Source organism: Dipteris shenzhenensis, chromosome 10 (genome assembly GCF_047967505.1).
Source record: "Dipteris shenzhenensis isolate YYH24624 ecotype China chromosome 10, Dip_SZ_1.0, whole genome shotgun sequence".
NCBI lineage: Eukaryota > Viridiplantae > Streptophyta > Polypodiopsida > Gleicheniales > Dipteridaceae > Dipteris > Dipteris shenzhenensis.
In genome coordinates this window covers 4,987,292-5,014,263 of record NC_141605.1, presented here as the reverse complement: position 1 = coordinate 5,014,263, position 26,972 = coordinate 4,987,292, and the positions used below count along the sequence as shown (strand labels likewise).

The window sequence follows — 26,972 nt, the reverse complement described above, 5'->3', positions numbered from 1 at the left end:
TACCTTCAAATTATTTTCTGATCTTTAGGCCAAACTGTTCCCAAACTAATCAAATGGCAGCATTCTGCATCCAGTGAACTCTGTCAAGATGATCTTAGAAGGGTCATTGGCATTGATCACCTAAAGTGATGTTGCCTGTAAGTCCTCAGTAGTGCCAATTTGGGACCAACCAAAATAAAGGATACACTTCTTGTTTCCTTTAGGATTTACTCAATTTGAATGGAAGTTCCTTGAAGTTAAAAGTTCTTGATTAAACTTTTCATGGTGCTTATCCTGCTATGCAAAATGTTATAACTTCTACTATAAGGAAGGTTCTGAAGTTTTAAAAACATGGTAGTCTGATAAATCAAGTTGGAAAATGAACATAGTGGCACCCTCAGTGCAGAAATGGGACCTCACGAGGCAGAGCAATTATGATTAGTATGGTTGAAGCAGAGCTGTGGGATCAGATCCACTAAAGCAAAGATTAATAGAAACAAGCAGAAAAGGTGTTATTTGATGAGCATAAAAGAAGAACCAGAATCCAGTCAACAGTGATGCTTTCATGCAGTAGCTTGAATGCAACTGCAACTATCCGATATTCCAGTTCAGCCAGAACCCTCGGTCTTCTCTCTCCACCATTCCAAGAACTTTAGATTTGTGTCCATGCAATCGAACTTGTGAAGCCCATAAGCAATAGTTGCACCCTCTTGTGCAAGGCTCCACCCAACTGCCGCCCCTGCCACAAGTGACAGGAATGCCCCTACAGGAAACAAAAATGGATCTTAGTCAGCAACCATAAGAACCAATCATGAGTGATTTGCCATTGAAGAAGTAACACATCGATTTGCATGTAAAACTTCAGCCTTAATTATTAGAAAATAAATAAGCCGATGAGAGCTAAGCAATAACGGAATAACTCAGAGAAAACATGCGATCCTTTGAAATTTATTGTAAACAGAACTAGATGAAATCTCTCGACTCAAGGAGGGATACGGGCATAGTTCTTCCCTTTAAATTGTTTCCTCTTAATCAAACACCAAGCATGTGACCAAGTTCACTGTCTTGAAACAAAAATCAGTATTTGCAAGTAACAACAAAATAAACTACACCCAAGAGATTACAACTCATCAAAGAACATTCTTGTGGGAGACAATGCTCTATCCTTGGGGCCAGAGGGGTTAGAACAACCACTTGCAGATTACTCAGTGATTTTAGGACTTTATTTATTTGCATTTCGTACATAAGGAACTTGAAAACGGAGATCGTACAACTCAGGGTTGTGCAGTCAAGGTGGGGATCGTCTCCCGAAGGCATTTCTATTAAGACCTTCTCAAGGAGTCCGAGACTCAATGTATAAGCAAACACTTGTGCAATGAACAAGAAAATACAAAGACACTTGGCTCAAGACGGGTGCGATATAGATATCTGAAAGTGAGAGAGTATTGAATTCTCTTTCAGTCCATCAGCAACTGGTTTGGGGTTTGGTAAATGAGAAGATAGGCCCTGAGAAAGAGAAAATTCCAGAACAGCAGCTCCAAAGCTCTTTCTCTAATCACACTCAGGGAATCTTGGCCTTGAAGCTTAATGAAGAGGCTGGAAAATCAGAACAAAAGCAGCCTTGAACTGCTTTAACACCTCTAGTGTGTAGATGCTCAGCCCAGACACTATTTGTAAGCTTCTTTCCACCAGATAGTGTAGAAAACAACCTAAAAACTGAATATAAAGAAGTCGTTTTCAATATATCTTTTCAATAAGTCCCATTGATACTTCAATTTCAGCCAATACAATGCTAGGATGAGAAAAAATATAACAGCTCCAAATGCAAAACTGAACCAAAACTGAGTGAAAACTGTAAGAAAATCCAGTGGAACCAGTTGTCTTTTGTTGGAAATTGTTTGCACGCAGAGGTTTTTGGCAGCACATAAAATGACGTTTTAAGAACAGTAGAAAGAACTCGCAATGAAATTACAAAGAGCAAAACACTGCATGCATTGGAAAATATGCTCGACTGCTTGACACAGGACCTTGCCGCAACCCTACGGGGTTTGTAAGCATACAATGACTCAAAACGGACAACTAAGGACTCCTATGACCTTGCTGAACGACCTTCTACTGACACCGACTCTCATGCCTTGCCACGTTGAGAATAGCCACGTGTAAATCATGCATTGCTAACCGCCTCAGCCTGCCAATCATCAATCACCTTCATGCATGGACCAATCCTGTTGCTCTGTCCAACCAGCCACATCTAATGTCTATGCCATTGGGCTAATATTCACGTGCCATTACCAAGAACAATCCACTCTAAACCTTCAAACCAAATGCGCATCGTGCCAAAACCCACACTGGATGTACTTCTATGAAGATCATTTGCCAACAATCCCCCCCTTGATCTGAATGGGGGAAGACACACAATAGTAAAAAAAGGAATCGGGCACAAACATCCAAAACATCTATAACGTGGTCAACTCTATTGTTGAGTCCGTTCACCGTCAAACACTCGCCACTACCAGGCAATTCTGAAACATGCTCAGGATCTCAAAAGGCCCACTCATCTTCATCACAACCCTTGACTGTCACAAGTCCAGCAATCCTCACAAGTACACATTGCCACAACAGTTTTATTATTGTCCACGCATCCATCCTTGTGCAAAGGTATCGATCCACTTCGCCAAGGTGTCAATGGAACTCACAACATATAAAAATTCTACATATGTCCCAACCAAAAGGATAGAAGCTCAAGTCTTCTCACAAACTGGAGCAATCAAAGTAGTAGACAAGTCCACAAAGGACCATATACCAGAATCACCAGACGAAAGAGACGGTCACCCACACAGGGCACAACCCACCCAAAAAAGAATCTGATATATCTGAAAAGTCTTCTACGCTCTCAGTGATAATATGACAAGCAACCTCCTTATCGGTGAACAATTTGACATCAATTGAAGCAACGACGCGCTATACTCCTGTGGCAAACCAGAGAACCTCAAGGTTGATGGGTGTAGAACTAACGAAACTTTGGCATCAACAAATATCGTCTACGACAAACAGCTGTATAGTATATCCTTCTCCTTCAAAGCTGACAAAATATTCTTATGCCAGGGTCCCGAGCTTGAAAGATGGCGTGAATGGCATGCTGCTAACAACGAACTCTCCTTTGGACAAACAAACCACAACACTTCCCAAGTCGAGACGCTTTGACAGCAACACTGGCTTTCAGCACCGAAACAATTCACTCTAGATGCTGCGATCTCTTTCAAGAACTTCAAAGCTGCAAACTGATGCGCTCACTAGACCACAGCTCTGTGAGGTGGGAGTGAGAGAGAAAGAGAGAGCACACCGACACACACAGTAGACACAAGAGTGTGGGGATAATGAAGTATGTGTGTACCTCCCCAAGCACACAGTCAACCTTTTATATCAATGGATAAGGTTACAACACTAAGTACACCGTACTTAGTGTACTTAGCAATAAAAGTACTAACTGTACTTAAGTGTACTAACTGTACTGGGGTGGCCATAGTGCCTTTACCCCAACAACCTCCCACTTAAAGGCAATATGCCCTCAAGTAAAAATAAATGAGAAAAATACAGCATATACACAATGGAGTACATGGCCAAATGAGGCTCAACCTATACCCATCAACTGTCGGCAGTGTGCAAACCGCTCTGCAGGCAAGCCTTTTGTCAACAAATTTGCTGGATTGTCATCCGTGTGAATCTTGACAAGCTGAATCAGCTTATCATCTATTACCTCTCTAATGAAGTGATACTTCACATCAATGTGCTTCGTCTTTGCATGAAAGACAGGATTGTGTGCCAACTGAATAGCACTCTGACTGTCACAATGCAACAATGGAATATCACCTGTAATGCCCAAGTCTCCCACTAGCCGAGATAGCCATAAGGCCTCCTTGCATGCCTCTGTGGCTGCAATATATTCAGCTTCCGTGGTAGACAAGGCTATGCACTGCTACATCCTTGACATCCATGACACTGCACCTCCAGTGAATGTATAAACATAACCGGTAGTAGACTTCCGGTTATCTGGATGACCAGCATAATCTGAACCCACATAACCATGCACCTTTGCATCCTGCTTGCCAAAGCATATGCACAACTCCTGTGTGCCTTTCAGGTATCTCATGATACCTTTCACTGCATTCCAATGCTTCTTGCTTGGATTTGCCATATACCTGCTAACCACTCCCACTGCAAACGCAATATCAGGTCTGGTAGCAACCATGGCATACATGAGACTGCCACAAGCTGAAGCATACGGAATCTTGGCCATTTCAGCCCTATCAGCATCTGACTGTGGGCTATCCATTGCACTGAGTTTCACATATGGAGGCAATGGAGAACTAAGGGTCTTCCCCCCTTCCATATGAAACCTGTGCAATACTTGCCAATATACTCGGTCTGAGACAAATACAACAAACGTTGTCCCATGTCTCTCCGTATCCGCATTCCCAGTATGTGATTTGCATCACCAAGGTCCTTCATATCAAAGGCCTCATGCAATCTTTTCTTAAGGTCATCAAGCTCCTTACGAGCTTTACCAGCAATAAGCATGTCATCCACATATAAAATGAGAATGATTAAGCTGCCATTTGCAGCCCTTTTGGTATATAAGCAGTGATCGACATCACTTCTCCTGAAACCTTGGGACTTCATGAAGGTATCAAATTTCTTATACCATTCCCTTGGTGCCTATTTCAGCCCATAAAGGCTCTTCTTAAGCTTGCATACAAGTGACTCCTTGCCCTTGACTGCAAATCCCTCTGGCTGCTGCATGTAGATCTCCTCATGAAGATCACCGTGAAGAAAGGCTGTCTTCACATCCATTTGGCATAATTCCAAATTCTCACATGCAACCAAAGCAAGTACAATCCTGAGTGTGGTCATCTTAACCACTAGAGAAAAGATCTCATCAAAATCAACACCATACTCCTGCTTAAAGCCCTTGGCAACCAACCTGGATTTATACCTTGGCTTAGCTCCAAGTGTGACTTTCAATCTATACACCCACTTGCATGGCAGTACTTTCATGCCCTTAGGCAATTGCACCAATTCCCAAGTACCATTTTTATGGAGACTGTCCATTTCAGACTTCATGGCTAGTTCCCATAGCCTTTTATCATGCATTTGCACGGCTTCCTTGTAACAAGAAGGTTCTCCACAGTCTGTAAGCATAATAAAATCTGCCCCTGGAACAAATCTGTCTGGCTGCCTCATTTGTCGAGTGGACCTTCGGACCCATTGGTCTTGCTGTCCAGCCTGCTGCTCACCTAAAACAGGTGGCTGTTCCAGTAGATCAGGCTGCAGAAATATGCCTGGAAGATCTTCCAAAGGTGGTATATCCTGTAGGACATCTTCCGCCACTGCGGGCTGTCCATTTGGACCTGCTGCAGCATCATGCATTGGCTGATTACGCTGCTGTTGTGGCTGATTTGCAGCCTGCCTGAATTGTACAGGATGTCCCGAGTCATCAATGTCAACCTCTGAAGCATCAGAAGGCTTATCTACTGCCTTAAACATACATGACTCATCAAATAAGACATCATTGCTGCGTATTAGCTTCTTATTCACAGGATCCCATAGGCGGTAACCCATCTCACCACTGTCACCATATCCAAGAAAAATGCATTTAAGAGACTTAGGATCAAGCTTGCTGCGATTTTCTCTGCGTATATGCACGTACGTAGTGCAGCCAAAGACACCCTCAAGTGCTTATAGGAAGGAGGTTTTCTTGTCCAAAGCTCCTCTGGCACTCTGCCATCCAGTCTTTTATTTGGTGACCTATTGATGAAGTGTACTGCTGTTTTTACAGCCTCAGCCCAAAATCCATGAGGTAAAGCAGCATGTGACATCATAGAGCGTGACTTTTCCTGTATGGTTCTATTCATACGCTCTGCAGTGCCATTCTGCGCTGGACTGTAAGGAGCAAGGAGTTCCCTTTTAATACCTCTAGCATCACAAAATGCATTGAATGCATTAGATATATACTCCCCACCGTTATCTGACCGCAAAACCTTCAGTGTTTTGCCTGTTTGGTTCTCAACCAAAGCAAGCCATTTCTGGAACACTGGAAAGACATCACTCTTCAATCGAAGAGGATACACCCACACCTTCCGTGTGGAATCATCTATAAATGTGACAAAGTACCGTGCACCTCCAAGTGAAGGACTAGGCATCTCACACACATTTGTATGCACAAGCTCAAGTTGAGCATCTTTATGTCCTAATCTCCTCTTATGAGGACACTGTAATTGTCTACCATATATGCAGTGCTCACAAAACTTTAAATCAGAAAATTTCAGAGACGGTAAGTAGCCAAGGCGAGCCAATTGCTCCATTCCACTTATGCTCATATGTCCCATCCGGCTATGCCACATAGAAATATTCGGCAGCTCGGTGGCATGAATATCAACATGATTACATACTTTAGCATGAAGGGTATACATCGTGTCAACCTTAGAACCTCTGGCAACAACCAGGGCACCTTTGGTGACCTTCCAGAAACCATGACCAAAGCTGGTCACAAAACCTTCGTCATCAAACATGCCAGTAGAAATCAAATTTTTCTTGACTTCGGGTACATGCCTGACATTGTGAAGCATAAGTTGAGTACCATCAGCAAATACAAGCCTGACATCTCCAACACCGACAATACTGCATGCATGATTATCCCCTAGAAACACGACTCCATTACTGCCTGCTGCATACCTGACAAACAACTCTCTGTAAGGTATAACATGGAATGAGGCACCTGAGTCAATGATCCAAGAGTGCATGTCTGCAAAATCTCCTACATGGAGAGAATGAGCATCCAAAGTAGAGAGAAATAGAACCTCTCCCTCACTGTCATAACCGTGTGTAGAATGAAGCTCTTCAATCTTCACACTGCTCTTGCCCTTGCTTACTGGTACAATTGCCTTTGCATCTGACGCATCAGTGTCCTTGGCTTTGTCTCTCTTATCATTTTTCAGTTTAAAGCACTGCTTTTTGGTATGTCCCTTTTTGCCACAGTAGTAGCACTCAACATCTTTGTTGGAGCGGGACTTGCTCCTGCCTTTTCCCCTTTCCTGGGATTTGCCTCTTTGCTGACTTCTCCCCCTTGCATTCAAGGCATTGTTAGGCTTTACTGCATCTTGAGCTTTCAGCTTCTGCTCTTCTTGCAAAATCAGCCCTGTGATGTCTGAAAAACTTATGAAAGTGTTTGAATTTGTTACAGCTCTGGTGAACGTATCCCAACTTTCAGGAAGAGAGATCAAGAGTGCCATACCCTTGGTTTCCTCATCCACCACATACTTCTGATTCGCAAGTTGAGTAACAATTGAATTAAACTCATTGAGATGTACATCCATGGAGGTCCCTTCCTTCATCTTCAGATTGAAGAACTTGCGCAACCAATATATCTTTGTGGCTACACTTTGCTGCTCATATGTGTCCTGTAACTTTTTCCACACACCCCAGGCTGTTTTTTCACCGTCCACATTCCAAACAACACTCTCATGGAGTGACAATTCAATTATGGACTTTGCTGACAGATCGGCCAGTGCCCAAGCATCATCAGATGTGCCAGTGGGCTTCACACCTTTGTGTATAATAGGAGCATGAAACTGCCTGAGGATTAGCACATTCAGAACCATCTTTTTCCACATCGGGTAGTTAGCAGCACCCTGCAACTTCGTAATATTAAGAAGAGAGGACTCCGAGGATGAAGCCATTACAATCAGCAGGAAATATAACCCACACTTGGGTGCCTGACTCCCTGCAAACCAAGTGCACATAGGCACTTGAACTGTGCTCAAAAATTTAATTCCTGCAGCGGAACAACAGGAACTGCACCTGCAACTGTTTCTCCCAATTAAACAGAGAATTATAACTGTTTACTGCTTGCTGCAGTATCCGAACAGCAACTGTGTTTGCATCATTAAATGCACTGTTGTACAATTAGCAGTACTCTGATATTAAAGCAGCATCTGCCCTGCAATTACAGTGAAAAACAGCAGTGTATTTTGCACTCTGTACTTCTGTACAGTGACTGTAATCAGCCCCACAGTTGACACAGAACAGTACCTAACTGTACCAGAAAGTACAGAATCAGTAAATGACTGTTTGACTGTTCAAACCTGTCAACTTCAAGCTTCAAGATACAACTAAAACTGTATAACACAGTTTAGAGTAGGATTTAGGCAAAAGCCCCTTGACTGGAAGAAAAATTCTCAGAATTTGAGTGCATTTACCGCTTCACTGACCACTGTAAGGCATTTAATTGCTTCCCCCAGCACTGATATGCATCCAATTGCAAAACCCCCAATTTGACTGGCACATTCAGTGCTCAAGTCTACAATGTAGTGCTCAATGCATCTTCCACTGTCCCGTAGGTCAACAAATGCATACGAATCCTGCAAGAATCAACTCCAAATAGGAGGATAATTGCAATGCGTGCGTATACAAGCCAATACTTGGCACTGGCTACAAAAGCCCCTTGATTCTGCAATTCAATGTTGAGGATTTCCTCACACAGTAGGCATAGACTGTTATCTGCTCACTGTACTTGCATTTGACCAGTAATGCTCACAATGAGCTCGAAGGCTGCACCTGTACCTGTAACGCTGCCGGAGCAGTTGGCGAACTCCTGGCGGGAGCTCGTAGGCCTGGCGGGCTGCTGGCGGGTTGCTCGCCTGCGTGGCGAGCTGATGGCGGACTGCTGAAGGCGTCGCTTGTGTGGCGACTTGGCGGCCCGCTGAAGGCGTCACCTGTGTGGCGACTTGGCGGCCCGCTAGCTAGCGTCGCCTGGCTAGGCGACGCTTGCCGCGTTTGCTGGCGCCGCCGCTACTGGCGTCGTTGGTGGCGCTGCTGGCGCTGGCTGGCTTCGCTGCCTACTAGTGCTGGCAACGCTGGATGCTACTGGCCCTGCTGAAGCAGCAGATCGCTGCTGCTGGCGGCGAAATGCAGCAGCTTAGGCTGCTGCTGCTGGACGAATAGGAGGGAGATGTGCAAGCTCAGGCTCTGATACCAGTTGTGAGGTGGGAGTGAGAGAGAAAGAGAGAGCACACCGACACACACAGTAGACACAAGAGTGTGGGGATAATGAAGTATGTGTGTACCTCCCCAAGCACATAGTCAACCTTTTATATCAATGGATAAGGTTACAACACTAAGTACACCGTACTTAATTGTACTTAAGTGTACTAACTGTACTGGGGTGGCCATAGTGCCTTTACCTCAACAAGCTCACTCCACAAATTACTGCAAGGAAACCTCCAGTCGCCACGAGCAGAGATGAACCCAAGAATAAAGGCAGCCAAAATCGTGAGCAATCAGTTGTTGCTATCAAACCACTTCATCTATAGCCTTTCATCAGCATGCATTTAGACCTTGGAGAATTCTCTTTGACTGCTCAAAGAATTTCTGACTCCCTAAACGATTTGCTCTGAGAATCTCAACATGAAAACTTTCAGACAATCTTGGCAAAGACTTGCGACAATTTTCTGAAGTCAAGTAACTCAGATAGACTTGACTTCTCTAGAAACTTCCACAAGTCCTTACATACAACATGCTCAAATTCTCTTAGCACCACACACGCCCTCAAACGACTCGGCTCTGATACCAAATGTTGGAAATTGTATGCATGCAGAGGTTTTTGGCAGCACATAAAATGACATTTTAAGAGCAGTAGAAAGAACTCGCAATGAAATTGCAAAGAGCAAAACACTGCATGGATTGGAAAATATGCTAATCTGCTTGACACAGGACCTTGCCGCAACCCTACGGGGTTTGTAGGCATACAATGACTAAAAACAAAGGACTCCTATGAGCTTGCTCAACGACCCTCTACTGACACGACTCTCATCAGAGAGTTTGGACAAAGAGACCAAAGTAGTCGCCTCTCAAGATCTTTGTAGAAGTAGAGCACGGCCCTGCCACGTTGAGAATAGCCACATGAAAATCATGCATTTCTAACCGCCTCAGCAATCACCTTCATGCATGGACCAATCCTATTGCTTTGTCCAACCAGCCACATCGAATGTCCACGCCATTGGACCAATATTCACCTGCCATTACCAAGAACAATCCACTCTAAACTTTCAAACCAAATGCACATCATGCCAAAACCCTATGAAAATCATTTGCCAACATCTTTGAATAGAACTTCTTTTGGCAGCCTTCTGGAGAGGATAGGATAGAGAATCTGAAGAAACAGAGACTGTTTCTGAGAGTAGCTGGAAATAGCTTCCTCATTCAGGTGGAAGCAAAACGTGGAGCTTCTCCAGTAGATGGTGGGCTGGAAAACTCCTCCAAAAGGGCTGAGGCTGCATAGAAGGCTTAGCAATACGGGAGTCGGGACAAGCTGCTCCAAAAACCGCCATGACCTTTCCATTCATAGGGTCTGGGGCAAGTTACGCCCCTTCATCACTGACATCGCTAAATCCAGGGGCAAGGGAATGTGGGCAGGCCTGCTTTGAATAAGTCCCTTCAAACAAAGAGTCTGAGCACCTTTACAACCCATCATAGCCTCTGGTGCGATGCTGTACAAAACTGATTGAATTTCCCAATACACTTCATCATCCTCAACAGGAGCATATCCTTCTGAATCCCTAGCCTCATCCACGTAATCATCCACAACTCCAACATTCCAATGGGTGGATCTTCTTGGGTACTTGGGCTGACAATAACCATAAGTCATGGTACCTCCAAAGGAGACACCACCTAGGTCAAAAGGGAAGGAAGACTCCTTTTTGGATCCATGATTGGCCACCTCATCATCTTGGCTATCATTCACATAATCATGAAATTCAGAATCTGCTTCTGGAATATCAGAGGGTAAATCATCACCAATCTCAAGTATCATGCTAACATTTTGCCCCAGTTTTAGCTTTGCACACGCTCCTATGTTCCCGGGTCCATTTCTCTCCACAAAGATAGCACAAATTCTTCTTTTTCCTGTCATCAATGATTGCTTTAGATAGTTGCTTCACCATCTTGTCTTTCTTATCACCTAGATGATCCTTTTACATGATGGCATTGCATCAGCAGCCTTATATGCCTTTGTATGCCCCATGTTGCTGCCATACACTTTAGGATACCTAGGGATACAGGGAACTGAAGAAGATACCACTGATTTCTGGTCCAAGGTGGTGCTAACCTTACTCATGGGCTTATTGCCAAAATACCCTATACCACTGCCGTTTCCCTTCCAGCTATACTTAGGTTAGGCTCATGATGTTCAGCAAGCTGAATGGCTTCCTTAAAAGAGCTAGGCAGAAACATCAGAGGCTAAGCTAGGGAGAAGACCATGAATGAACTTCATCATTTTGCCCTTTTCATCAATCCCATGAGAAAATAGGGATAACTTCCAGAATTGCTTGATCTAATATTGTACTATTGCCTGCTGGGATAAGTCATACCACAGACATATTGGTCCCTAGCAAGTGGTGAAACAAAAGTCCTAAATGTTGGAGAAATCATAGCCAAAGACTGATTTGGTGTGTCTACTAGGAGTTCTACTAGTGGTTTTTTATGTGTGAGTGCCACGTGTCACTTTGGGAGTTATCCCATATACATTTGGCACTAGAGTGTGTGTGCCTATTCTATAAAGGCTTGTACTTCCCATCAATGATTATATGAATGAATGAATGCCTTTCCATTATGTTTTCATTTGAGTATCATTTCCTCTCACCCTAGCCTCTCTCTCTCTCTCTCTCTCTCTCTCTCTCTCTCTCTCTCTCCGGAGAAATCTGATAAAACTGGAACGATACAGAGAAGATTAGCATGGCCCCTACGCAAGGATGACATGCACAAATCGACAAATGGTCCAAATTTTTTGTCCCATGGGTCATTTTTTCCTTGAGGATGATAGATTATGCAGAGACTTTGGATGCAAAGCTGAGAACAATGACCAACCCTAGATGGACAGCCCTGCAAGAAGCAATACTTGCCTCAGCCACACAAACATTTGGAGCAACATCTACAAGAAAAAAGAAACAGGTCAAAGGGTTACCACACAAGAAATGGTATGACGAGGAATGTAAACAACTGCGCAAAGAGCTGAAATACATACTGGATGCAGACAGGCATAAAGAATTGGAGAAGACATACAATGCCCTCAAAAGGAAAAAGAAAAGAAAATATATTCTAGAAAGAGAGAAATCTGATTTGATTACTTTCATAAAAAATCCAAGAAAGGGCTGGAAACAAGTGAAAGGCAGATGGAAACAGGTTACAGGGGATATATCAGATGCAACCATGCTTGATTATGTTACCAAGTTGTACAATCATGCACATGCCACTGAAATGGGGAAGGAGGATCTGTCGGTCACATGTACTAGTCCTTTTACCTTTGAAGACATTGAAGCTGGACTAAAGAAGATGGCTAATGGCAAAGCCTCAGATCACATGAAGATACAGGCTGAATTTGTGAAATGGATAGGAGACTGAACAAGAACATGGCTCTCACACATCCTAACACATGCTCTACACCATGGTTTTCCTCAAGAATGGCAAAAAAAACACAAGGGTGGAGACAAAAATTCAGTCACAAATTACAGAACCATAATGGTCAGCTCTACATTGGCCAAGCTCTTCAGTACGGTGCTTGAAATGAAAATCAGCTCATGGGCAGAAGAGGCCCAGAAAAGGGCCATTGGACAAGCAGGCTTTTGCAAGGAGCACAGGACAACACCGACCACCTTATTACCTTGAGAGTCCTCACGGATAAGTGCAGATTGAGAGGACGCACTTTATTTTGTTGCTTTGTGGATTTCAAGAAAGCATTTGACACAGTTCCAAGAGGAGGACTATGCAAGAGAATGCAAGCAATAGGAGTCCCATTGGCCTTGAGAGTAGGCATCTCTCGTATCCATGAAAAGGTAGCATGCCTACTCAAACAAGCACAGGGTATGTCCGATGTATTTGAGAGTAATATGGGAGTGAAGCAAGGCTACCCTCTATCACCTACCTTGTTTGGAATATGCATTGATCAACTGGAGGAACTCATCAATGAATTTGCAACAGAGGAAGGGTTGCAAGGACCGCAATTGGGACTATGGACAGTGCTATTGTTGCCATACGCAGATGATGTAGTTCTTTTTGCATACGATCCGGACTCTATGCACAAACTTTTACAAGTGCTCAAGACTTTCTGTAGGGAAAGTGGGCTGCAAGTGAATGTCGGAAAAACAAAGATGATGGCAGTCTGTACCAATCAGCCAAAACATCCCCATGAGATCACCTTTGATGGCCAGATTATTAAGTATGTCAGCACCTTCAAATACTTAGGGGTTGATATCCTGGCAGATCACAGATGGTGGCAATGTATACACAGAAGGATGGACATTGGCTGGGGGAAGTACTACCAGTTTGAGAATGACTGCAGGCACACTGACACTAGGAACTGGAAAATTCGAAATGTATTGTTTGATGCATAAGTAGTACAGACAGTATTATATGGAGTGGAAGTATGGGGAGGTAGTATTTTGGCCTCTACATGGAATGATATTAAGAAAATGCAAAAGGCTTTCTTACGGCGACACCTTGGTGTCAAACCCACTACTCCTTACTCAATACTTCTGTTGGAAACGGGAAGGAGGCCGATTGAATTTCATGCACTAATCAGTGTTATGTAATACCAAATAGAGGTGCAGCAAATGCAACCTGATAGGTTGCCTCATAGATGATTACCACTACTCTGAATTCTCTTCCTGAGTCTTATCTCAGCTTTCATACCTCGCTAAATTTGTCATTGAGGGAATCCTCTCAATTTTCACGAGTTGATAGGACTTCTGTTGCAGGAAGAGCAGACCAGCAAAAACATGGCTTCACGAGCAGGTGAACATGCCATGCTTTCAAAATTCAAGCCTAAAGGAAAGGGACAAGCAAAGACATCAGCAAATCAGCCTTCCAGTGGTTCAGGACAGCCTTCTCAAAAGGCTAAGGGTGATGCAGATAAGCCCAAGAAGAAGGGTATATGTCATTACTGCAAAAAGCCAGGCCATTACATTGGAGAATGCAAGAAGAGGCTTGCAAAAGAAAAGAAAAACAGCTCCAGTATGGCTGTTTCAGATTCAGCTCCTCATGCATCTGACAATGAGGAAGCTACAGCCAACTTTGTGGAACACGACTATGCCTTCTTGTCTTGCATTTCAGACTCTCAGTTGGCTGCTCCGGATATTACAGCCACTTGTAATGATGACTCTTACGCTTTTCTGACATGCAATTATGATTCTTCCAAGGATGCATCAGCTTTCAGTGTCAATGAGACACTAAATACATGGTATTTTGATAGCGGTGCCTCAAAGCATATCACTTCCAGGAAGTGTCTTTTCACATCTCTGCTTCCACCTCCCGTTGGTAAAAAGGTCACATGTGCCAACAACTCCTCCTATTCAGTTCGTGGTACAGGAGAAGTTGAACTTACAGCCATTGATGGCTCAACATTTAAAATTTCTGATGTCTTGTATGTGCCTGGTATCACAAAAAATCTACTTTTAGTGTCCACTCTTAACAGAGCTGGATTTCAGGTCATTTTTGAAGATGACAAGTGTGCAGTCCATGATAAAGAGAATGACTATGCCTTGAGATTGTCTGGCACTTTGTTAAGTGGTCTTTTTCAGCTTGACATGTATGAGAAAAGACCAGCACATGCTCTTGCAGTTTCCACTCCTACTACTGCTATGCAGAATGCGGAGTTATGGCATGCCAGATATGGACACATGCGTTATGGCAGCTTGATGACACTTCAAAAACATGCTATGGTTGATGCATTGCCTCCTCTTGAAACACCTCCTCCACATGCCTGTGAAGGGTGCATTCTTGGTAAAATGCACAGATTTCCTTTCAAGAAGGATGGATCAGTAAAAGCTGTTCGAAAATTACAGCTTATTCATAGTGATGTCTGTGGTCCCATGAGGACTCCATCATTGGGTGGTCATCTTTACTTTGTCACTTTTATAGATGACGGCTCCAACGACACTTGGGTTTATGGGCTGAAACGCAAATCAGAAGTGTTTATGGTTTTCAAACACTTTGCAGCCATGGTTGAGAATGAATCAGGACTCACGATACAGACATTACGCACAGATAGAGGAGGGGAGTATTTGTCTGCAGATTTTGATGCATTTTTTAAAGACAAGGGCATTGCACATCAGCTTACAGTGAGGCTAACTCCTCAGCAAAATGGCAAAGCTGAGAGGAAAAATCATACTCTTATGGAGATGGATAGATGCATGCTAAAAAGCAAAAAATTGCCTCACAAATTTTAGCTTGAAGGTCTCATGTGTGCCAATTATGTTTTGAATCAGGCTCCCACAAAAGCCTTGAAGACTAAGACTCCCTATGAAGTTTGGAAAGGGAGAAAGCCTTTTGTGGATAATTTTCATGTTTTTGGATGCCTTGCATATGCTCATGTGCCCGTTGAGTTTCGGCATAAGTTGTCTGATAAGGCAATAAAATGCATTTTTGTTGGGTACAGTGCAGAGAGCAAGGGCTACCATCTCTACAATCCTGTCACACGCAAGATTATTGTCAGTAGAGATGTTATATTTTCAGAAAATTCAGCTCACACTCAAGCTGAATTTGATATGCCTACTTCTTCCGATGATGTCTTTGAGGGATTACTACCCATTGCCTTGGGTTCCCTTGCTAATATATCTGATGCAAATCACAATTTACAGATACCTCCACATGCTCCGATTCAGCCACAGGATGTCTTATCATCTCCACAAGCAGTGGAAGAGGTTGTTCAACAAGAAATTGCAGATATACATGCAGCAAAAACAGCTCCAAATTGGCTATTACAAACTCTCAGGGAGAGTAAAATTGATGCTCCATTACCTGGCAGAACTCGTAGTGCAGTAAGGCATTGGGGGGGGAGCTCTTTCAATTGAATCAGCTTATGCAGGTACTCTTCTTGATGAGGAGGAGCCTGAGAAATTTGAAGAAGCACAGGATAATGTGCATTGGATGAATGCCATGCACGATGAATTGCAGTCCATTCAGAAAAATCAGACATGGGAAGTTGTGGATTTGCCACCAGGTAAACATGCCATAGGTACACGGTGGGTTTTCAAAGTCAAAAGAAAGCCAGATGGGTCCATTGATCGGTACAAGGCAAGGCTGGTTGCAAAAGGATATGCTCACAAAAAGGGCATAGACTATGAGGAGACTTTTGCTCCTACATCCAGAATGACAACCATCCGGTTAGTTATAGCCATGGCTGCAAATTTTGAATGGAATGTTCATCAGTTGGACATTAAAGCAGCTTTCCTTAATGGAGACTTGTTGGAAGAGGTTTATGTCAAACAACCTCCGGGCTTTAAAATTTCAGGAAATGCACTTCAAGTATGCAAGCTGAATAAAGCTTTATATGGGCTGAAACAAGCCCCACGTGCATGGTATGCCAAAATTCATGCCTTTTTGACCAGCAAGGGGCTGCACAATAGTCCAACTGAGAGCACCCTCTACATCAAGAAGGATGGGGGGGATATTTTAGTCATCATTCTTTATGTAGATGACTTACTGCTCACAGGGTCAAATGAGGATAATATTGCAGATTTTAAAGCTGAATTGCAGACCACTTTTGACATGTCAGATTTGGGGCTGCTACACTTTTATTTGGGGATCCAGTTCACTCAAGAGAAAAGTGGCATCGTTATGTCTCAATCCAAGTATGTGCAGAAACTCTTGGACAGATTCAACATGCAGGATTGTAAGCCCATAGCTACTCCCATGGAGCCGGGGCTGAAGCTTACAATGCATGATGCAGGTGAATCAATTGATGTCACACTCTATAGTCAGGCTGTTGGATGCCTCATTTATCTCTGTAATACACGACCTGATATTCAATTTGCAGTTTCTCAGGTGAGCAGGTATATGCACAGCCCAAAGACTATGCATTTGGCAAGCCGTAAAACGCATCTTCCGTTACTTGCAAGGTACAAAGTCTCTTGGCTTGATGTTTCCCAGAGGGGTGACTTGCAGATGCATGCCTACAGTGACTCAGATTGGGCTGGAGACTATGACACTAGGCAGTCCACAAGTGGCAATTGTTTCTTTTTGGGCAAAGCTTGTATTTCTTGGCTGAGCAAGAAACAGTCTACAGTGGCTACCTCCTCATGTGAAGCTGAGTACAGGGCAGCTTGCACAGCGACAGTTGAATGTGTTTGGCTGCGTCATTTATTTCCTGATCTTCATCTTTCATTGGAGGGTCCTTCTCCAATTCTCACTGATAGTCAGAGTGCTATTGCAGTGGCAAAGAATCCTGTGTTTCATGCTCGCACGAAGCACATTGAGGTTCACTATCACTACGTCAGAGAGAAGTTGCATGCAGGAGAGATCAGTATGATCTATGTGTCAACACATGACAATGTTGCAGACATTTTCACCAAAGCACTTCCACGTGAAAAGTTTCGCAGTGCCCTGAACTTATCTCCTTTTGGTGATTGATCATTTCCTTGTACATGACATTGGCACTGCAGGGGGGTGTTAGAATTATTGTTATAATTTAGCAGTGACCAATGTAATGTAATAAGTAGATTAGGGGCACTTTTCCCTCATTTTAGAGGTTTTTCCCCCAAACCACAATTAGTTCACTAACTACGATAAGTGAAGGATAAGGTTTTGTCACTTAGACAAAACCTATCCCACTCTTCAGTTGTATCACACTCTTCTATTGCAGCTATTGCTTTCGGCTCTCTCTCTCCTACTCTCTTGCTCTATTGCTCACACACTCTGCTCTCTCTCCCTTAGTACTCACAGTTCGGAGACATTGTAAAATCAAGTGAAATTGCTCAATTTTGAGTTTTCAAGCACAGTATTGGTGACTCTCCTTCCGGCATTTGGAGAGTCAAGGACTGATTGCCCTTGGTAACTGCTCCATGGACGTCATCGACTTTATCTTTGCGAGACACTCCGGACATGATCTTCATCGAGTAAATCTCATCCTAATGCCGAGATGCGCGCATTTGAGTGCAGCAGCTACTTGGGGAACATCTCTCCTCCCGAGAGATATATATTTTATCTCCTATATGTATGAGTCAATAAAAGGTACTCTACCTTAAGCAGTCCCTCTAAAATGAATGTATTTGGAGTCAATAAAGGTTTTCTTCCCTTGGTTGTCCCCCAAAAATGATTGTATTGTCTGTTACTTCAGTATGATTGTATTGACCACCTTACAGTGGTGGACCAGTTTGCTTTTGCAGGGCAAGGGCACCAGTTACTTGAGTTGGTGGTTTCAAGCAGGTGTTTTCAACTGCGTGGCTTACTACGACTTTTGAGGTAGATATCATGACAATCTGGCATAAATTGGATGCAAGCAATGCTATAACTTGGAAGAGTATAATAAGAAATTAATTCTAAAAAGAATAGGCAAGGTAGCCTATAAATTAGAATTACCACCAGGGTGTAAGGTGCACCCAGTGTTTCAGGTTTCTCGTTTAAAGAAATTTTTGCATACAGGTGACTCACTAATCGAAGGTGTTGTTTTGTTTTAGGAGATAGAGGACAATGCAAGACGCAAACCAACAAGAATCCTAGACCGAGGAACAATGCAAGTGCACAATCGGAAGATACCCACGGTGTTGGTTGCATGGCATGGTCTACCTCTATCAGAAGCTACCTGGGAATCCGTATACCAGTAACGGAGAGTGTTCCTAAATTTCATCATCAAGGACGCTGATGCTTAAAGATGGAAGGAATGTTATGCTCTAGCCGAGATAGGCTGACCTCGGAAAGATCGGTGGGCATTTTCTCTTAGATGACCGACTTCTGTAATATTTTATGTGCGTAAATAAAATGGTCAAGGGAAGTAACTGCCAAGGTCCTAGGTGAGGGTGTATTGGCATCGACTAGGTGGTTCTGAGTGCTAAGGCCTAGGTGCACCTAAATGTGTAAAAATGCCAAGGGGCAAATGTTTTAATTGTGCCCCAAGAGAGGGGTAAATGGTGTACCGAGCTAAAGATCTAAAATGATGACATGTGGCAGAGGGAACCATCTAGGGAACTGAGGGCTTGTGGATAGACATAAAGGAAATAAAGTTACGTATCTTTGTGAGCATGCCATCCATGAGATAGGCTGGGAGGATATTCGGGATGCCAGCACCCGTGAATTTCATCTATGAATCTGCAAAAAAGAAGAAAGAGAACATTTCACGTATGGAATTATTAAACTGGATTAGCCCTTTTCACAATTTTAATCCATGAGAGGCCAAAAATATTCATAGGTCTAAAAATTCACGTGCCCATGACATGCATGGATTAAGCCATCGCATGTGGGCTTGACCAAGATTGTATAGATCCAGTAGGGGTTGTGGTTTTCTTTCCAGGATCACACAGGCGTTGAGGCAAGAATGACTTCAGGAAGATCCAAGAGCAACTTCAGGAAGATCCTCCTTCGTGCATGAGTAAGGGGAATAAACTTGATGGTTCGAATTATACTCATTGGAAGCTCAATATGAAGATATGGTTCATCCATAAGATTCTATGGGAGCTTGTTCAAGGCTCCAAAAGGAAGCCTGTACATCCCAAGAATTCCATCTACTCGGATGATGTCCGGGAAGAGGAATTTCTGGATGAGCTCAAGGATTGGGAGGACAGCGACTCAAAGGCTCATTCGGCTCTGGTGAGGTCAATCACGAAGGAGGTGTCTCCAACCGCCCAGACGTTGACTAGTGCCTCCGAGGTATGGTCAAACTTGGAGGATCTCTATGAGGATCAAAGCTGCCAACTTGAGGGAAGTTAGGGCGGCACACTTGGCCTGCAACTGATCATGAATGACCTTGGCCTCCATCAGGAAAGGCTGCATTGCTACCTTTGGGAAACTCAAGATTGAAGAGCTAACCTTGCAACACAACAACACTCCCGACTATGACATGGTCTCCCGAGCTTTGAGGTGCCAAATCACAACAAGTCAATTGGAATTTGATGATCTGTGTTCCCTTTTGCTTTGGAGGAGTTAGTGTTGGTGTCTCAAGGCAAGTAGCAAATCACTGCAGGTGGTGGCAAGGCCCTTTCATCTCAGCACAAGGCCAAGAAGAACCGGAGCAGGTGCTACAAGTGTGGCAAAAGAGGGCATTTGGCAAAGGTCTTCAAGTCCAAGGGTAAGTCTCAGGACCAGGACTTATCATTGGACTCTAACCAACCAAGTGGTGCCAAGGATCGCCAGGCAGTCCCAACCTTCTGACAGTAAGCAGACTCCCTCCACGAGTCACAACCAGAGAGGGCATGCAGTCAGGAGACAGGGCTGCTTCTTGCCCTCATTAGTTGAAATTCTGGCAGGCAAGGTAACAGTGTGGAACTATGGACGAGATGAGTTCGAGGTTCATTGGGTTTGAAACAAATTTGGACCGATGACTTCGAGTTCATTGATCGGGCTTCCTGTAAGTGATGAGTTGACCATCATCATATTGGATGTGCTGTGTTCCACAATTCATATACTCCATTGGGAACTCAATATGACTGGCTTGGGAAATCCCAGTTAAGGACGACTCTTTCACAGTTCAAGGCAGCACTTCTTCGAGGATCCAGGCTATCCAGAGCTATCTCCTCAGATACTCCCGTATGCACAATGTTGGAGGGTCCATGGTGGCACCTTCATCAGCTTGCTTCTTCAAATCATTTGCTCACTTTGAGCTACAAAGAGGGTGTTAAAGTTATGTGCATCTCACACTGAGTGAGGGTTGTGCCTGCCCTATTTTCACACTAGTAGGTATTCCTCTGAGTGGAGGCCTACTCCAAGGCTGTTTGTAGGGCTGAATGGCTCAGCCTCTAGGGCCACCTGGCCAGGCCATTTCAGAGACAAACCCTGGTCGGGTCAACCGACCAGAACTAGTTTGTTGACTGACACTGGGTTGAGCCCTAGGTGCTGCCACATGACAGGCCTATAAAAGGCCCTGCCGTCCTGTCTTGTCAATTATCTCCTGGAGCTTTTCTCTCTGTCCCTTCTGATGTATTTCCTTGCTATATACAGTTGCCTCTCTCTCTCTCTCTCTCTCTCTCTCTCTCTCTCTCTCTCTCTCTCTCATGCTTCCGCACTTCTCCACTCTAATGCCCATGTGTGGCCCAGCACCATGGCTGTCTTTTGAGGGACAGGTCTGCCCTAAACGATGGACCTCCATTAATTACAAGAAGGATGCTTGTATGCTGCCCATGTCGCAGCCTGTGTGCTGCCCACAAGGCAGGCTCCCTCTTCCTCCATATTCCCCCTACCATGCTACAAGTGTCACTCCCCTATGCTCTCCTCATTTGGGGGCTCTGAGATGATATACTCCCCAATCTTCTTGCTCTTCTATCATGGCAAAACCATCATCTGGCAGGTTCTTGATTGTCCAAAATATTTAAACATGCATGGCATTCATGCACATTGCACTCACAATATTACATCCTTAGGCTGAAAGAAAACTTAATTTCTAATCGAGTGGTGCACGTTTCAAGCACACGAATAGGTAAAGCGCAAAACCATGCCACTGAAGTGGACATACCATGAGGGCTTCTGGAGTACTTCCAAACCACTGCTGGAGTTATCAACCCGCCGAGCACAGCTCCAGCGGCAGAGACTTCAGCTCCCTGCCTAATGAGCTTCAACTGTACAATAAGTACAGAGTCAGACCCCATAACCATTGCATATTTTGCAAGAGAGACCGCGCGCGCATGCATATGACACAAGAAAAGGGGAAAAACTGCAAACGTGAAGCGATATTTTGAACTAGCAGTACAGATTCGAAACAGCAAAGCACAAAGCCTATGTCGCTCGCGCGACAAGCAAAATTTACATTAAAGACCGTAAAATGTGTTCACCTGCGGTCCATGCACGGGATCGGACCGTATAAACTCCTCGACATCCGCCTTTGACCAGGGCTTCAGTGGATGATCTCTGTCCTTGGTAATGCTGGTAAGTTTGTAAAAAAGCACAAATCTCTCACGCCAAGCCTCCTTATCGATAGCCCACCAGGGTTTGGATTCCTTCGACGACTCCGCCATTGTCTACACGATCAGGTGAACAAGATAAATTTCATTCATGTAGATGGTGAGCGGGAAAGGGGCGAATTGCAAGCGGGGAGAGAGAGAAGGGGAGAGAGAGAGAACAAGAGGAATATTATTGAGAGAGAGAGAACGAGAGAGAGAAGGAGAAAAGAGAGAGAGGGATTGGCTCTTTGGCTAGGGATTTCAGTAGAGAGAGTGAACAAGATGAATATTATTCAACAAGGTGAATTTCTTCAACGGGCCTACCCTTTGAAACCTATGGAAGGAAGTTTGTTGATTTAAATTGATCTATGTGTATGCACTATCATGTGGTCGGACCAATATGCGAATGTCCATCCTGTGAGTGTGTCAGATGCATGTTTATTGAAAAGATGTGGTCAAATCCCGACCTGCAGATTGTTGTTGCCCCTCTATTCATCCGGTACATGCTGTGGTGGAGCATGAAATCTTACAGTCGTGCCATTTGCGTGGACGATTGGGTCATGTCAATGTTGAAATCACCGAGTGCATATGTTGTTGTGGATGGCCGAATGAGTTCTATGAGGTTATGTATCATTCAAAGTAGGTACTCCACTTTTGTTTTGGGTGATTTGTATGTGTTAAGTATTCCTATTGTTTCTTTTTCATTGATTTTGAACACCGTGAGTTGGATCTGGCACTTGTCATCCTCGATGTGAGTCTCTTGGATGAGGTGCAAACTCTATCTTTAGAAAGTAGCAACACCCATGCCATCATGTCTGCAGACACTTAACAATGGTGGCAATGATACTGTATTTATAGTTGTTGTTCTGGTCTCTTGCAAGCATAGGATCTAGCTGTCCTTTCCAAGATCCCCGACGATGAAATGTCTTGTGCATGATGAAGGAGAGATCGTGTGTTGAGTGTTAGAAGTAGCGAACTCTTATTCTGTGTGTTGGAGATGTCATCCATTTCGAATGGCCACCAACGAGTGTCCCTCAGTCTGGAAATTTCTTGTTTGACCATAGGGTCAACGTTGATGTGCTTGTGCTCAAGCCTGGATAGAAGGTAAAGGTTTGAGGGTTCTCGGACGTGTGACAGTGTGATGCAAACCAGCCCATGTGCATGTATGCTTTTTGGGTCGAAGGCGACTGACTGCATTGTAAGGCCTTGTGATCAGTGCGTTGTTCTTGCCATCGCAAGCTGCACGGGGAATCATTTTTGTGATATCATGTTGAAGTGGTTCTTTCCAACGTGGAACTCGCAAGGATGGGTGTCCAATGTCTTGGAGTGTCGTCCTTGTAAAGATGTCGGTTCCCGAACGTGATCTTAATTCAAAGCGTTGGTCATTGAAGAGCACCCAAATGACGTATCGCTTGACCTCAGTGTTGCTGTCCATGAACACCCCATCTACATCATTAACAATCCCGTTTGCGACATCCGAGTTCCTGGAACAAATCTCTATAATCATCCCCCTTTTCAAGCATAGTTCATTAAGAAGCCCACCTATTTGTCGTGGGTTTGATGACACTCTAATGAATTTGCCTTATGTCTTTCACGAGAAGCACATGAGGGTCTGTTTGAAAGATGTTGAAAACATAGTCGTTATGAATGTCCTTGGTAGCGTTTGTATAGAAAAGGTGAGGAATTCTATGCTTTTTAGATGGGTTTTTTAGGTGTCTACTATTTTGGAGCTCGAGGACGGCATCCGTTTGGCATCCTATCCTGATTTTGTTGAGAAATGCGAGGAATTGCTAGTCTTTTTGGCACATGGGCTTTCGCAGCTTGTAGAAGCATACTTCTCCAAAAGGAACCCAGCATGGTCGACGGAGTGGCTCTGTCATGGAAAATCCATGGTTGGGCTCGCTTGGTAGAGGTCTCCACATAGCAGAACATCGACTCCACCAGAAGGCTGGTTGTGGTTGTGTTTGATTTCTCTCATGCAGGAGTCTGCACCAGCAGCAAAGATGTTGAGCCCTACCAAAGATATCTCATCAATAACCAGTAGCTGCACCTCTTTGAATGCTTCGAAAAGCTCCTGCAGTTTTTTGCCTGAAAGTGATGTGTAGGTCAATGAAAGCAGTGGAAGGTGGAGCACTCCATGTAATTGCGTGAGCGGCTCTTCTAGTATAAGCGAGCAAGATTGCCCTAGGCAAGTCAATATCAGATGTGTCTTTATGCGAGTAGAAGCAGAGCAGTGCTTGAACCAACAGCATCAACATGAATGTTTTCCCAATACCTACCTCGGATGGAGTAAAACTATGCTTGTGTCAATGAGTGCATCTTTTGCTTGTAAAGTTCTGCCTCTAAGCTGACCCTTTCGCATTCAAACCCATGTGGATGATAAGACCTGGCATATGAGAACTTTCATTGTTTTGAAAAAAAGATTATATATGCAAGTTGCGAAGCATCTAACCTGGTTCGTCAACTCCCACTTTATGATTCTTTGGTAGCTTGTACGCTCCGGGAGTTTGTAAGAATGCGCGTGGTCGTAAAACAATCTAGGGAATGCCATTTCCTCACAGTGTTTGTCTTTGAAAATGCTAAGTGGAGAGAACCCTTTTGATGGGGCGACGACTATTGGTTTGTCCTGGAAGTCAACCACTTGTTGTGCCGTATATATGCTATGCACAAGAGTGTCTGTCTCCACGCTGTTATCTTCGTATGTTTCTTCTACCATGGTTGTCCAACTATGGTAATTGTCAGTACTACAGATCAATTTGATAGATTGAAAATGCTATTGATACTATTAATATTAATATTGATACTATTGAAGGGCCAGGCTAAGTGCTACCTAATGCTAACTACTATATAGCCATCCTTGTGCTGGTCTCACAACTTTGTTTCATATATAACAGTGCTATAATTGCTATGTGGAATGCATAGCAGTGCTTAGAGATGATATAGCATTGCTACAACTACTATGTACTATATGGAGAACAATTACGTGGTAGCATGATGGTTGAGAAGGTCTTCAATCTTATTTTGAGCTTCTAACAAGCTAAGTGCCAATTGCTATGCGTTAGTACTTAACAATGTCTAAGTGCTAAGTGCTAAGCATTGATAAGTGCTAATTGCTAAGTGCTAGCATTGATAAGTACTTGCTCGGCACTAAGCATTAGCATTGCTAAGTGGTAAGTGCTAGCATTGATAAGTACTTGCTAGGCGCTAAGCATTGGCATTGCTAAGTGGTAAGTGCTAGCATTGCTAAGTGCTATGTAGTACTAAGTACTCATTGGTAAGCACTAAGTTGCTAGCATTGCTACGTGCCATGTGCTAAGTGCTAATTTCTAATCACTAGTATTGCTAAGTACTAAGTGCTAGCATTGCTAAGTGCTAAGTGTTAAGCATTAAGCTTCTAGAAATGATAAGTGCTCAGTGCTAATTCCTAAGCGCTAGCATTTCCTAGTGCTAAGTGCTAGCATTGGTAAGTGTTAAGTGCTAAGTGCTACGAAGGCTAAGCGTTAAGTGCTAAGTGTTAAGTGCTAGCATTGCGTAGTGCTAAGTGCTAGAGTTGCCCAATGCTAAATGCTAGCATTGCATAGTGCTGAGCACTAGCATTTCCTAGTGCTAAGTTCTAGTATTGCCTAGTGCTAACTGCTAACCACTAAGCGCTAGCATTGCTAAGTGCTGAGTTGCTAGTAGTGCCAACTACTAAGTTCTAAGTTGCTATAAGTGTTATGTGCTATACGGTAACTACTATAAGTGCTATGTGCTAAGTGATAGTATAGAACTACTATACTTAGTGCTATGCACTATCCATACTGGTGCTAAGTGATAGTATAGCACTTCTAATAGCTATGTGCTATATAGAGCAATGGCAAGTGTAGCTATAGCACTGCTATAGTTGCTACGTGCTATACATAGTAGTGCTAAGTGATAGTATAGCATTGTTATATGATAACTGCTATCTGCTCTATTTCCATTTCATTGACCCTTGACATCATCCAATACCCGACCATTCTATTTCCATTTTAGCTAGATTATCTATCCCCTCATCTTCCTCTCGATGCGAATAGTCACCTTGTTGAACATCATTCCCCATGAGAGTAAGGATCAAAATTGTCAAAAAGTTGAAATACAATAGTTGAAGTAGAATATATACCACATTCCTCCTACAAATAAAAGTTACATAATAGTTGAGTGGGATGTTGAATGCATTGCTTCTTGCTACTTGAATCTTACATACATCCTTTTTATTAGGTGAGCCATGATTTTTCTCAACCAATAATGCAACAACAATATCTTGAAACTCCTTGCTAATCACATCATTTTATTGTCGCCTTTTACACGACTACAAGATATTGTTGTTGTAAAATGCAACGTGCATCAATTCGGATGTTCTCAATATGCTCCATCCAGATAGGGTTTATCTTCACACTGCTTTCTTTATATAGTGGTGTTCGTATGAGTTCATGCATTATTGCAAGCATGGTCTTCGCTCGCCGCACAAGGCCACTCATGTAGTTATGCGTGTATTGCAACCTCCGCTTGATCGCAACTAGTACGATTGCGTTGTGAGTTAGGAACCTCGACAGCACATGCTACGCCTTGTCGATGTCTGCAAACACATTCACGACACTTCTATGCAGCCCATATTGGCCCTCATAGGATAGCTCCCGAATCTGTGCAAAGGGTAGTCTTATAGCCACGAGTCTTTCTTGAACCCTATTAAGAGTCGACACATGTTGCATTGCAAGTTGCAGTGTCATGTTGCCCAAATAAAAAGTAGGTGTCTTATTCTTTTGAAAATCTTTCAAGCAAAGGTCACAAATGCATGGTTTTGTGCTCGGAAGTTCTCCCTGCACAGTGTCCAACAATTGCAATGGATCTGCGAATTGGATAGGAAGCTTCTTGAAATTTGAAGCAAACTTGAGGGTCCCAGAACTTGCGCAAGGATAGCTAGGCGTCTCTTCAATGATGATCTTGTATGTTTGTTGGGGGCTCCTACTAGCTCTTTTGCGTTTCCTTGGCGTACAACCCCACTCCACATCTATGGAGTGTTGCTCTACCACTTATAACTTTCGATGGAGGTAGCACCCTATG

The 26,972-nt window shown here is 43.6% G+C and overlaps 1 protein-coding gene and 1 non-coding gene across 2 annotated transcripts; one reads left to right on the top strand and one right to left on the bottom strand.

Annotated features, from left to right (window-relative positions):
* SDH6 (succinate dehydrogenase subunit) lies at positions 1-22,164 on the bottom strand. Its single transcript, XM_087380528.1, has 3 exons — positions 21,783-22,164; positions 21,467-21,569; positions 1-742 (listed from the first exon to the last, which is right to left on the bottom strand). The coding sequence occupies exons 1-3, from the start codon at positions 21,963-21,965 to the stop codon at positions 588-590; spliced, it is 441 nt and encodes a 146-aa protein (XP_087236654.1). The 5' UTR covers positions 21,966-22,164; the 3' UTR covers positions 1-587.
* Positions 11,715-11,819, top strand: LOC147897301 (U6 spliceosomal RNA). Its single transcript, XR_015541725.1, has one exon. It is a non-coding gene; the product is annotated as a U6 spliceosomal RNA (small nuclear RNA).
* Positions 22,165-26,972: the final 4,808 nt, after the last annotated feature.